Below are 13,833 nucleotides of genomic sequence, written 5' to 3'. Positions count from 1 at the left end.
CGTGATCGGTTTATGTAGCCAAAATTCTTGATATCCATTTTTGAACTTGATTTTTGTTTCTTCGTTTGTTGTCAATTCTATAAGTTCTTCCAGCTGAGGTGACATTGCTGTGTTGACATTTGAAAACGGATCCAACACCCAGTCTGGTATTTCCAAGTTTAAAATGTCCTGGTATCGTTCGGTGAAGTCAATGTGGAGGTTTTCCAAATGTTGGCAGTAGGCAAACAAGTCGTCGTTACTGCAGAATACTGATAAATTCGGAAAATTGTGAAACTCACGTCTGCCTATATTATTTTTGTGCAGAAGCAGTTTGGCTGCGAAAGCAGCAACGACATTTTTTGTTTTAATTAGGTAAATTTAGTTCATCGCCTTGCAGTTGGAGGTTCATGTCGTTGAACAATTTATACAGGTCTGTCATGTAAGCTATATCATTATTTGATGTTATGAGCTTGTTGCTACGCACTTGTACGCACTACATTACGCGTTCTAATTGACGTGTTGAAAATGACGAGCGAATGCAGCCCGCAATGTATATTTTTGGGTAATGAATTATTTGAAGGACATTTTGAAAGACTTATACTAAAATATCGTTGTTTTTTTACTTTCCGATGAAAAGAAATGCTTCCTTTGTTTATGTTAAGCACTTGGCTTCTTGCACGGCAAGTAATTACCGCACCTGAAGGCATTTTCTCATAATTTTGTCGCTGCGTTCGCAGTACTTCTCTCCGTTGCAGATAGCGAGTGACTAAACAGCGCGATCGCATAGATGTGAGCAGTGCCCATATCCTTGGCGCGTCTGCCCCGCCTACAACGCCTTTCTTACCTCTTTTATATGTTCTGTGGCAAGAACAAGTATTATAGAACCAGCCGATTGATACAGGAATGTACAAATCGGATTATTTAACAAAAACTTGTTAAAACATGATTGCCCGCGGTCTATTATATCGAACCGAGTTTGAGCTATATCTTAATTAATATTAGTTGATGTTCACAAGATGTCGACTGACGACTCTCGAAGTCGAGAGCTCAGTGTCTAAGAGTCTTCCTAGCTAGGTAGATGAAATTATAAATCGACCCCAAAACCCTACACAACGCCCCCTTTTTTTTCTGGGTCTCTTACCGCCCCCCTTTAGGCCTGCAGCGCCCACAAGGGGGCGTTATCGCCCACGTTGGGAACCCCTGATTAAACAGTAAAACAGTGATATTTGCTTAGCTTTTGGTGAGGTAAGGGGCATAAATTTTATCCTGTTTTATTGAAATTACTAATTCCCAAGTCAACTAACATGCCATACCTACCATGCTAAAAAGTCTCTACATTTATACCAGCTGTTACCCTTTGCTAGCTTCAAATAAAACATAACGCTTCAAAAATCAATTTCCCCTATAATAGAAAGACTACTAACCGGTATAAAAGACCCGACGAACGTCGTGATGCTCCACAACGCGACGCCAAAGACCATGATCGCTCGCCTCGAATACCGGTCACCCAGGTAACCGAATATCGGCGCGAACACCATATACGCCACCACGAAGACCGTTTGCAGCAGGCCGGCATCGTCGTCTTTGATATTGAACTCTTTCTTGACGTCGTTGAGCACACCTAGAAGGAGAAATGTCAAGGTGAATGCGGTTACGTTTCATAACAGCTATATGATGTAGTTTTAACTGTTTTTAAGACATCGAATGATGATGCATTTATGATACGATTAAATACGAGAAACGTTTGCAAGGACTTCCCTTCAAAATTTTTAGGTGAATCAATCAATCAATATTAATGGTGGTTTTGCATTGTCACAATTTTGCCAATGTCCTGTTGTAAAAATTATGTCCTAATAAACATAAATAATGTCAATAATGGCAATGTAGTTTAACGTTCGCTACGTTAAATCGCCATAAATCGTGAAAAGACATAAACTAAGGCTATTAATCAAAATCGAGCAGTGGAAAATATACTACATCCATCTTGCAAGATACATATAGGCAATTATAGTATGCAACCTTAAAGTGACCTTGGCGAGGTAAGTGGTCAGCGCTCGCTAAAATATGAAAACACTTTAACCGGAACTCCTAACCTGTTTTAATTAACACTTTTTGGGTTTCTGGAAACAGGCTATCCGCCAGTAATAATGTAGACGACACATTCCCTTGAATGTTGGTGGATGGTTCTTTTAGAATTATACAGGTGTCTTCCACACATAAAACAATTATTAAATCCTCCTCTTTTCCTTTTCAATTATAACATCTATTTGTTACATCACTAGCAACTGTAGAAAAAGTAATGCTTATATTTATTCAGTTCATAAATTATGCACCATTTTGTTAGTATCAAGATAATATAGACGACATTCACCCTACACCAATAATAATTATGTATGTAGTCCATATATTGGTGAACAAGCAGGCAGTAAACATGACACAGCTTTTATTTTACTAGGATGACGTCGCGTTTTATTTAAATTGGATCTGACCCGCATATCTTTATATATTTTATAAAATTATTGTATACGCTTCAATACTCAAAAATGTCTGCATCGATTGAGCATCTATTTTTCCTCATTTCTCATCCATGCAATTATAATGTGACACAGTGGAGCGTGGCAACGGTCAATTAATTTATAATGTAAATTATGCACATTTATCTATTTTCATTTGTAAAAAAGGTACTAAAATTATCACCGAAGAGTACACTGTTATCACTCCTGCAATCATGATAGATAAGTTAAGCCCAATAACAACACAAGGATATTGGTGATTATAAAAATTATATCGTTTACCTACTCTATAAAGCTACTGCAACTGTTGAAGTTCATATTAAAACGGCCTATAGACAATTTTCAATTAAGAAGAAGGAAGTAAGGCCAATAAAAATTAAAACCAGTTAGTTAACAAAAGGTTAACAATTATAAAAGATGAATTTATCAACCTTTAAGATCGGCTAAATTTATTTATCATCCTATTAAGTTCCTTCTAAACATATAAATAAAATCATTCAAAAACATTTATTACTTTAGGCGGAAGTAGGGCTATTAAAAACTTGCTTTTTGACGATAACAATTAGCAATTATTTATAAATTATAACCCTTAAGACCACTGAAATTAATTTAACATAACCCTTAAGACTACTGAAATTAATTTATCCAAATTCTCAAAGATTGTCTAGGTTAAAAATTAAAATCGTACGTACTATCTTCGTTATGCAACAATTAAGAACACCAATTATCTACATCCGCATACTTTTGGAGGCGGAATCCAATTACAAGCACTTTTAATACGTATTTGCACATGCACAGTCACACCCAGCGTTTCGCATGATTTGCACAGTCAACAGAAATGTCCGATAACGTGGGGGCAACCAAATATTAGCGAGAGATACCCTCATTTGCTGAGTCGGGATGTTTGTACCAACCAAGGATGATCCGATTTAGTGCGATTCCTTGCCAAGAGAATTAATCATCTCGTTTTTAAACGTTGAACACCTACAGTTGGCGGATAAATCGGTGAACATAAGAATATACACCTACAGTGGCACGTAGAAAAAAATCATCCAGAGCATGGAAAGAGCTTTACATGAGAAAGAAAAATAGCAGACTGGTGGAAATAAAATAAGTCGGATTAACATCTCGAACCTAAGTCAAGTATTCTCAATACTTTCAAAATAATTAACAAATTGTATTAATTACTACGTGTATTAAGCCCGTATCAAATGAATAATGGATAACAATTATTAACATCAAAAATTAACGCTTCTAGCGTCTCTAAATGAATATATCTATTCACTCATAATTGCATTTTAACGAAGAACTTCCGCATAAGTTGTAAATTTACTTTCTTAGAATTTAAAATTTACATTATGAGAGGCAGTTAATTGATCAATGAACAAATAGTCTCAGATGTTTCATTTAATGAAAGTATAATTTCTAGTTATCAATAAAATATAATATAGACATTCAGTACAATCGAAACGAATTATTAGAAAGTTTTATCAAGTCATTTAAATACGAACTCGAGAAATACACGAACCTAGTTCAATTTTTTAAGTATAATACATATTTGAATAAGTTGATAACAACGGGATATTCCATAGGAATTAAAAAGTATAATTCGTGCGGGCACAATGTTATCCTCTATATTTGTACATTATACAATGATCAAAGTTTTAAATCTTAATAGACGATACGTTACAAAGGTCCTTTTAAATCGTTGTGACATATTTAATAAATCATTCCTTTGATTGCGTCCCCTCTTGGCACCATTGTTAATTCCGAGCTTTTATCGTACTCAATACGTGTACCTTTTTCACCGTCCCCTGATTAAGCAACAAAAGGTTTTAATCGATATTATGAATAAATACTTCTGAAGCAAACGTGACTGGGTGTTGGTTGTGCTGCATTTGTTTATTCCAAGAATACGATCTTAATCTTTGCTTGATGAGAACGGGCCGTAGTACAATTGGAATACCATAAGACTTAAAAGTTCAACAACAAGAGTTCAACGCAATTTCGACGCGTAAAGCAAGGTATAGAGAAAGTAAAAATGATAAAGTTATAAGTGGTTCATATACAGAAAACGCGAGTGCCAATAGAAAGTCAAGTTTGCGATGAAATTGTTTTCTGTAGTTGAATGAAAGGTATTGTGAGAAATCACAATCATTCATCGTCCTACGATCTTTTATAAGACTCTTTTCTCTGAGTGAATGGGTTCTAAAACAACGTGTTCCATATCGTTAGCTTTGTAATATGAGAATCTGTGATATCAACTACATTTGAAGTGTCTTGGCTATTGTGTAAGTCGGAAGCACGGTCGTTTGTGAATAGGAGTTTTTGTTCCCGAAATAGTTAGTCATCATTTTTCGAAAAGCAATACAAGTATATGATCGAAAATATGACGCAATAAAATCTTGTTTTACAAGTATAATTTTAAATGCAAAATAATGATAAAAATCACAATCGGAAGTGTCATAACAACTCAATAATAACCCACAATAGATTTGATCTTGACCTTGCTATCATTACTATAGGTCAGAAAAAACAAGCCTACTGTGTAATTTATTGTTTATTAGGTAAACTGCAGACGTCTCTGAATAACTTATCAAAGCGACCAACGACCTTCATTTCTTATTGGTGCTGACGTCAAATCGCGTGTTAGAGACTACGTGACGTCTACGTCACTGAACGCAGTCATACGTACAGCCAACGTAGCGTGGGGGCGCCACCGCCGCGACCACCGAGCCGCGTGCGCCCGACTAACGCACTCGTATCACGCCACGTTCTTCAGCCAATCACAAACGCGGATTAGCGGCGCGAAAGATTACAGTGCTTGACATGTAGTTAGGTACAGAGCGCAAATATCCTCTCGGTCAAAATGACGAAATATTGTATTGTTATTTTTAAATGTTGTATAATTAAAACTAGGTAACGCTAATGGTAACATTCTGGGTTAAAATGTAATAAGTTTGAATATGTGCCAACTGCCAAGGTATGTCTAGAACTCACATTATCACGATTCTACGAGTTCAATAATTACAAATGGAAAATTCTATATTCTTCATAATTGGAATAGATTAATTACATCATTTTTAACTTCAAGCTTATCTACTTCAGAAATACTCTACTTAATTTGCCCATTTGCAATTTTAGGTAGCAGACATGAGACACGTTAGAAAGATGCGTACCAACTACCAGTGCAATCAGCATTTCATTTCCGGAACGATGTTCCGTTCGATGAATGACATTCCATCAGGCCATCTACGGTAACTGAGTAATGTAATTGAAGACTTAAATCAGTCGCTTGTTACTACGAATGTTGGAAAATTATGTATCTATACTAATCTATACTAATATTATAAAGAGGAAAGGTTTGATTTTTTGTTTGTTTGTTTGTTTGTATGAATTGAATAGGCTCCGAAACTACTTGGCAGATTTGAAAAATTCTTTCACTGTTGGAAAGCTACATCATTTCTGAGTGACATAGGCTAGGTTTTATCCCGGAAATCCCACGGGAACGGGAACTATGCGGGTTTTTTTTTGAAAACGCGGGCGAAGCCGCAGGCGGAAAGCTAGTATTAAAATAAAAAAAACGTGTGGCACTCGGGGACTGCCGTGGTCAAGCTATTGCATGCTATGCCTTCAAGCCACAGGGGAGCGTGAGGTTTTTTCTTTACGGAATTTCTGGATTCGGTCCCAGCGCTCAAGGCCCGCGATAGAAACTATGTAATAGCTTAAAAATAAAGAAAGATTACTCTGAGTTTTGCAACCAAATCGATCACAATTCACCTTAATTTATGAAAATAGAAGTAACTGCCTATAGACTGAACCTTTTTAAAAAAATAGAAAAGACAAATGTCTTTTCTTTATAGAGAAAAGATTGTTGAAATGCCTTAAATAGGGCACGGGTACATTAAGAAATAAAGTGAAGATGACATCGGCCACTAAAAGGTGAAGGGCGATTGCGAGTGCCTCTATTGTTTAATCATTCAGTATTAATTAGAGTATTGTAAGTACACTTGCCGTGGTAAACAGTAAATATATGAGTTGCTCGACTTTATTTCGAACGCTAGCTTTTAATATTAGACGCCGAAATATCAAGTCGTCTGCGACAATGTGCGATACATCTATTCAGATCGTTTGCTAATTTTTATCGTGATAGCTGTCAGAAAAACATGATATTACGAGTGATAAAGTAATGATGATACTCTGAAAAATATTCTATTATTCAACAAACTTTATCGTCATAGTGATATAAATGATGTCTTACACATTAGGCGTAAGCGTAACCAAACTGGAGACGCATCACCACAGCGCATCACATAGTTTATTTTTAAATAGTTGTCCATGTTTTCATTTTTATAGCTTTCGCTACAAACTGCTTCCGACGATGGATGTTAAAATATTTTATTACGTTTTCCGTGCACTTTGACAACCGCTTCTTTATCTAACGCTTTGGTTTAAAATCTGAAGGACCTTTTAACGTTTTAGCGGCTTATCAATAAGCAAACTGGGGCGCCGATGTACAAAAAATTCACATCGGCACATAATTCTTAACTGTGCAGTTAGATATAATAAGCTTATGGAGCGGTAAAATATGGCAGAAATTTTAATCAGTTGAGCATTTTTTTTATATTTTTATAGGGACAAATATGAAACAATGTTCCTTTAATACTTTTTGTAAAATAAGATTTTTTCCCTATATTAAAAAAATATATAATATTACAGGCAAACCACGTGATAAGATGTAAATGATACCTGATACCAACACACAAGTATCTAATTACCGGTTACTTAAGGATACCGCTTCACAATACAACTGGTTAGTACTTATGTACTTATTTCATAAATACCTGGTATCGAAAGGTATCTATAACATGCTTATGAAAATTCCAACTAAATGTGACGCGATAACATACGTTTATATGTAATTATGGTTAAGTAAATATAAAACTGCAACGACAAGCTAGTTATTTTATAAACAACACCGAGGCCAAGAAAATATGATCATTATTTTGAATTAAAAGGAAACAAAATAAAGCAGCTAGCAACACATTACACAACACACTACTTGTTCAAACAGTAAACTAATGGGAAATAAAAATGCTAGAAAACTCTGAGAAAAGCAAATGTGACCTCAAAATGCTAATAAAATCCAGCTTTTTACAACACTAAATTCACACTTTCATTAAGAAAACTACTATAAACTAACCATACGATAACCGAGCACACGGAGGCACAACTATCAAACGAAAATTTTATAACCACTCAAATTAAAACACGTTTTTAACGTGTGGTCAGAAGCTAGAGTTTGCTGTACCAATATGTTACGAGTTCTTTTCATTTGTGTCCATAAACATTAACGGTTTCAATGCCTAGTATTGATGATAAAGTCACGCTTTAGTTCAATACAATATAAACATTGGTAGGTACTATATTCTGTGTCAATTCCACAGCAGCATTATGTTGTAAACTATGGTTTATCCAAGTCCCTACCACATGTTTGATATCAGGTAGATACCTGACAGTAAACTTGTGGTAAAACATTGCAACACCTTGCAGGTTTTATCTTTCAGTGACACACCGCGGTCAATTACTTAATCTAGTACAATATAAGATAATCTTGTAGGGATCAAGTATTTTGTAACATTTAACGTGTTTATCGCACATATTTATGTTGAGAATTATGAGCATAATAAATATTGATATCGGTTATAACGAGTGCATGTTAAGTAAACAAGAAAAATAACAGATGACACAATTTTTAATGCATTTATATAATTATTGTAATAATTCACGTTCTTTGTGTTCAAGGTAAATCCTTATATAGTTTCAGTCATGATGTTATAAGTTCAAATACATGATTTAATTTCCACTTTAAAATACTAATTCCTTATGGCCAATTAACATACCGGTGTTTAATTGCGAACATTTTGATGGGCCTAATTGCCTCCAAGTGCGTGTCTGGATAACCGATGGGTTTGTTTTAAGGCAATGTAGTGTACCTAATACATGAAGGGCTGCTACAGCAAAATAATAACGATTTTTATAATCAATATCTTCGTTACTTATATAATTTATACTTCACTACTTAACGGAAGGAACTTAAGGAACTATTGAACCGATTTCGGATTTCTGTCACCGTGCGTGATCCCTGAGTGATACTACTCTAGCCTATAATATATACAACGGGCTAAGCCGCTGCAGACCACTTGTATCGTATAATATACCATTGAACCGCAATAATACTTAATGTAACCATGATGTTAAATGAGCTGAAACGTGACAGGACCTCACGTTACTAATAAAGATCTAGTTTCCATTCAGAAGCAATTGCATCTAAATAAACTTGTACGATGGTTTTCGGGCGTTTACCACATGTTCATTCAGCTTCACAACTTTTATATTTCGACATAAAGTCATTTAAAGAATCCATTATTTTAATTCTACAATTCAATCCTCTGTCCGGGTGGGATAATCACTGATGCAAGAGTGACCCAATTCCTGCTGAATCTTCCGCATATTTGTTATGAATTACTGCTTTTTATTTAATTTCAAATAACACTTTTTCTTACATTGTTTTTAAAAGAGGTCTTTAAGATAATTTGAAGTTATTTTTTTAGTTTTCCAACATCTGCCAACCCTAACAGTGGATGAAGTGACTCTACCATGCAGCTGCAACGCATTACCTTCTCAATTGAAGAGCCCAATATTATTTGCGTCTTCAATTTAAACTTGAGATGCTGAGCTTGTAGGTAATTTATTCTTGATTGAATTATTTCTGCTGACTGATATTTCATAAGACTCATCAAGGAGATAGAAGAAACTGAAGCTTACATTATTTCTAATATAATCATTATGACTATAGTTTTTAATAAATTTCATATATTTTTCTGATAAAGACAAAAATTGAGAAGGTACAATAAAAATTAATTGGACATATTTGCATCTATTTTTCTTTTATAAAATAATGATTTCTAAACACGAATACAACAAAATGTTTGGTTACGTACCTATATCATAACAAACACACTGAAAAAAGAAAATTATGTACTTTACGATAACACTATCATGCAATATTATTAACGCTTGAGCAATACACAATTACAAATCGCGTCCTTCATTGAAATGCTTCAAACTTTCTCGATATATTTTAAATACCAAGTGACCTCGGCGAATTACAGTTATAAACTAGCAGATTAGACCAAATTAAGTATAAGAAATCCCTGTTCTATATTATTTTGTATGAAATGGCAACCTTATACGTTCCGATATAATCCCATGACATGACAAACTATGGTGACGCTCACCTACATGGTAGCCGGTAGGCCAGCGGATATGGTATATATCTCGTACAGGATGTGGTATTTTGGTGGGATTACAGAACAGGAAGAGAAAAGGTAACGGATATGCGTCTAAAGTCTAAACTCTAAAGGTTATCTGGGGTTTGAAACCATTCCGACTATCACGTTCATAAGTAAGATATTAGCCGCGACGACGGACGATTAAAGTTATAAAGTAACTGATAGTTGTAATAAGAAATGCCCACGAAAGCTAATGACCGAACTAATTACTAGAGCGCATAATTATTAAAAAAAACATCGTTCGATACCACTCACAACCTACATCGTGTTTCTTATAATTTCATACGTACGAGCGGGTAGCGCAAGAAAGTTATGTAAATGCATCACGTTAATATGTATGCTATTGTTCTTTTATGCAATATTTATGACTAAATATATAACTTTTAATTCACTGTTTAATCGTAGAAGCTCTTTAAGTATTCTTGGAAAAAGGGAATAATGATTAGCATTGCGTGCCTGCATTGTTGAGTCTTCGTAATCATGCTTGAGAATCATATATTACATCTGTAACACATTATCTCTTAGATAACTGAAATACATTATGAAATATTTACAGTTTTGTACTATTCTTTCATAGGAAAAAACTCAAGGAAGGTAAAAATATGTTGATAAGATAAGATTACATACAATTATACATCATGAAGCATCATATTATACAACGACAAATCTCTAACTCTTTAATTAACAATTATGAACGCGATGGTTATTCAACTATCGCTAATGCTCATTGAATATCAATGATAAGGTAACACTCAAGTGTCCTGGGAACTCGTTGAGAAATGAGGACGAACATAAAACAAAGTGGTATCGCACTTTGATAGAATAATGTTCAATTTATAGTTGATACCGCTATAAAATTGTATCTACACTGTAGGTATAGACATCAAATCATTCTGATGAATGATATGATAACATCACAGACTCTGCTTCAAAACATCGTAAAATAATTTCAAATCCTTACAAACTTTTAAGCAAGAACACTTTTCCTTTTTAATTTCCATAAATCTATATTTATTTACAATATTTATCTCTTCCCAAGTTACGAGCCATCAATGCAGACAGGCGCATAATAACTTTAATCTTAAAAACTGTAAATCAAAGAATCAAAACATTTCCATTACACAAGGTCAGTCAGACATCGAGCCATAAAAATAATATACAAAAATTCAAGTTCATCCAAGGCTTACATCATTCGAACTCACGATCCTTTATCTAAATTATTCATCTCTAAACTCAATGTTATGCAAGTTTTATTACATATAAATGTGTAAAAGGTTGTTTTATTAGGTTGTGCTGTATTTATGTCTTGACAAGTACATTTTATGGGACACGTATTATATTATAGATATACAGAATGAGCCCACAAGCTTTGATCGTTATTTTTTTCCCGTCCTATTTCGTGTCATCCGCACTTGACTCGACTTCGAGATAAGTCGCAATAAAAACTTTACACTTTACGATTTCTACGAGTAAAAGGGACCGATATTTTAAGTTACGGCTTCACTCAATAGGTTTTACGATTTCAGTTAAACGGCTATTAGTTTGAAGTGGTATTCAATTTTAAACGTTTGCGAGGAATTCTAATACATATACGTATTTGCACACATTGTCTCGGTTCTCTCTCTTTCAGGTTATTTACAAGTTCAGATTTTATATTCAGCAGTACAATATTAAATACAATATTAAAGTATTAAACAGAATTATCGTTCTAGAATTAGTACTGCTGATTATACATTTTGTCTGAATTGTGGGATCATACTTATCCAATATAACATTTTTACATGAGAAAGCTAACCATTAATTCTACGTCAATAGCAGACGGAAATAATGGAAAAAAAATTACATGTAAGTAATTGCTTTTATGGCCAGCTATTTTCTACGAAACGTATTAAAGTAACGTCAAGACCAGAAGCACGCGAGAGACCACGGGTTTCCTTTCAAGGAACCCCAATCATATTAATATATATTCCTATCAAATACCATATTTTAACCCCTCACTGCGTTGTACACGTTTACAGACGTAACCTTTCACATAATTCAAATATTAATCGACGTGTACACACCCGCACCCCAAAAATAATTTAAAGGGGACAGCGGGATCCCTTTTATTACACGTCAAACGCAAACTCACTGCTTTGTATGCTTCTAACAAAACTAATAAAAATGATGGAACCAGGGAAAAAATAGATTTTCTTTTCATTAATTTTTTACGACAGCATTTCGTAATAATTGATGCTGAAATTGAAAACATAAATCATATGAGTGCATTCCGCTTGTATGTAATGTCGGTAAGATATCTCTCAAGTGTACAACTTGGCATGTCGTCGAAAGACAAAATACGTGCAAACACGCACAATGCTACAAAAACTTCGCTTTTAACTGATACCTTGTGTCATGTTGCTTTGGTGTAAAAGTGAAAAATGCATGTAGATAGATATAGATACAATTTACGAACATTATTTGAAACACATCCAATTAGTTGCAGTGACAAGAATTGAGTATATTTTTTTCCTATCATTTTATTAATTATAAAATAAGGAACTTCGTTTTAAAATAAAGTAGATACAAATCGTATTGATTGCATCCTACAAACCTGCCCCGGAATATTACAAACAATATAATGCGGAATATTCTTTAACGTTAGATCAAAATTAGTGATTCCACAATCGTCATCTATATTTTCATCTTGAACTACGTTCACCTCCGACTCAATGATTAGTCCATGAAACTCATCATGACGTCACACGGGTGGCGTGATTTAACCCCATTAGTCATAGAACCGTATAGTGTATGAGTATTTAAATGATTAATGACTAGTTATTAGATATACAGTGCTTAATTTGTAACTATTCCGAAACTATACATAGTAAGGATTTGAAAGTACCTATTCCAGGGATAGTCTAGGTAGGTACCTACGTCTGTTTCCAAAAGTGTAATTAAAGCATCTCCACAACCTTGTGGAAACAGACGTCAGACGTCATGTATGGTATGGAACCTATTGATAGGGTGGAAAATAGGCATCAATATATTAAAATTTAAAATCATAATAGGACGTTGTGACTTACGAGACCAGATTTTATCTATGGACCAGATTTATTATGTCTACTTGCTGTTGTGCGGTCAATAGTTAGTTTTGAATTATATTAAATATCTGAGAATATTTAGTTACATTTGGTCGCATCTGAAAGTTCTGAGCGAATCGTAAATCACTGTGTTTAATGAATGCCAGATCAGTTGAACAACGGGATTGAGACTTCTTCTAGAAAACTTGACATCTGCTTACTACTTGAGATTATCATAAGTATTTACAATATCTTATTAAGAAAATACGCGTAGTTAAATCTTAATAATGTCAGTCTAGGAGATCTTGACAAAAAGAAACATAAAGCTTGATTATCTCTGTTAAGCAATGTGGGTAGTGGTAAATAATGATTCAAAGAAAGTTTTCAACAGACAACCACTATCAGTACCACCTTGATATAAAGGAGACTATTAAATATTTAAACAAATGTGTAACCGTGTATGAGCAGCAAACAAACGCAATGTATGCGTAGTACATGCCATACGCAATGGATGTTCATCATACAAAAGTAAATAAAAGTATACGATGACGAATGTACTATTGTCCCTGACTGTGGTCCCTGACCTACCACAGATATCTCGATACAACAGATAAGACAATGAACAATTTATGAACTTGCGCTACTATGCGTTGTACAATGCATTAGAACTTTTTACCACGTCTCAATAGAAATTAGTCATCAACTAATCAGTGCAAATTGATTGTTCAACTGAAATTGTTAGACTGACAACATTATCTACCTCGCATACTTTTGCGAACAAAATACAAACGTAGTAACGTGAAAAGAATTTCACTTATCGCACATTACTCAAGGTGAGTATTAGTTTCAGTAAGTTAATAATTTGCTACTGTGTCTGCATTCTTAAATTGAGTTACCAATTACCTTGATAAGATGCACCTTTCT

General features: G+C 34.3%; 2 protein-coding genes across 3 annotated transcripts in view; both read right to left on the bottom strand.

Annotated features, from left to right (window-relative positions):
* Positions 1–13,833, bottom strand: part of LOC149483256 (acetyl-coenzyme A transporter 1) — a 130,893-nt gene that overhangs the window by 71,317 nt on the left and 45,743 nt on the right. The window lies entirely within an intron of this gene.
* spin (lysolipid transporter protein spinster) overlaps positions 1–13,833 on the bottom strand; it is a 36,955-nt gene that overhangs the window by 20,371 nt on the left and 2,751 nt on the right. For both annotated transcript variants that reach the window (XM_089702246.1, XM_089702244.1), the window contains exon 2: positions 1,404–1,600. In XM_089702246.1, the coding sequence (XP_089558372.1) occupies positions 1,404–1,600 (197 nt within the window). The remainder of the gene's footprint in view (positions 1–1,403; positions 1,601–13,833) is intronic.

The sequence above is a fragment of the Colias philodice genome, chromosome 13 (genome assembly GCF_061535455.1).
Source record: "Colias philodice isolate Cphi_HAF_F1 chromosome 13, ilColPhil1 Martin Lab GWU primary, whole genome shotgun sequence".
In the NCBI taxonomy this organism is placed as follows: Eukaryota; Metazoa; Arthropoda; class Insecta; order Lepidoptera; family Pieridae; genus Colias; species Colias philodice.
This window is presented reverse-complemented; position numbering and strand designations above follow the sequence as displayed.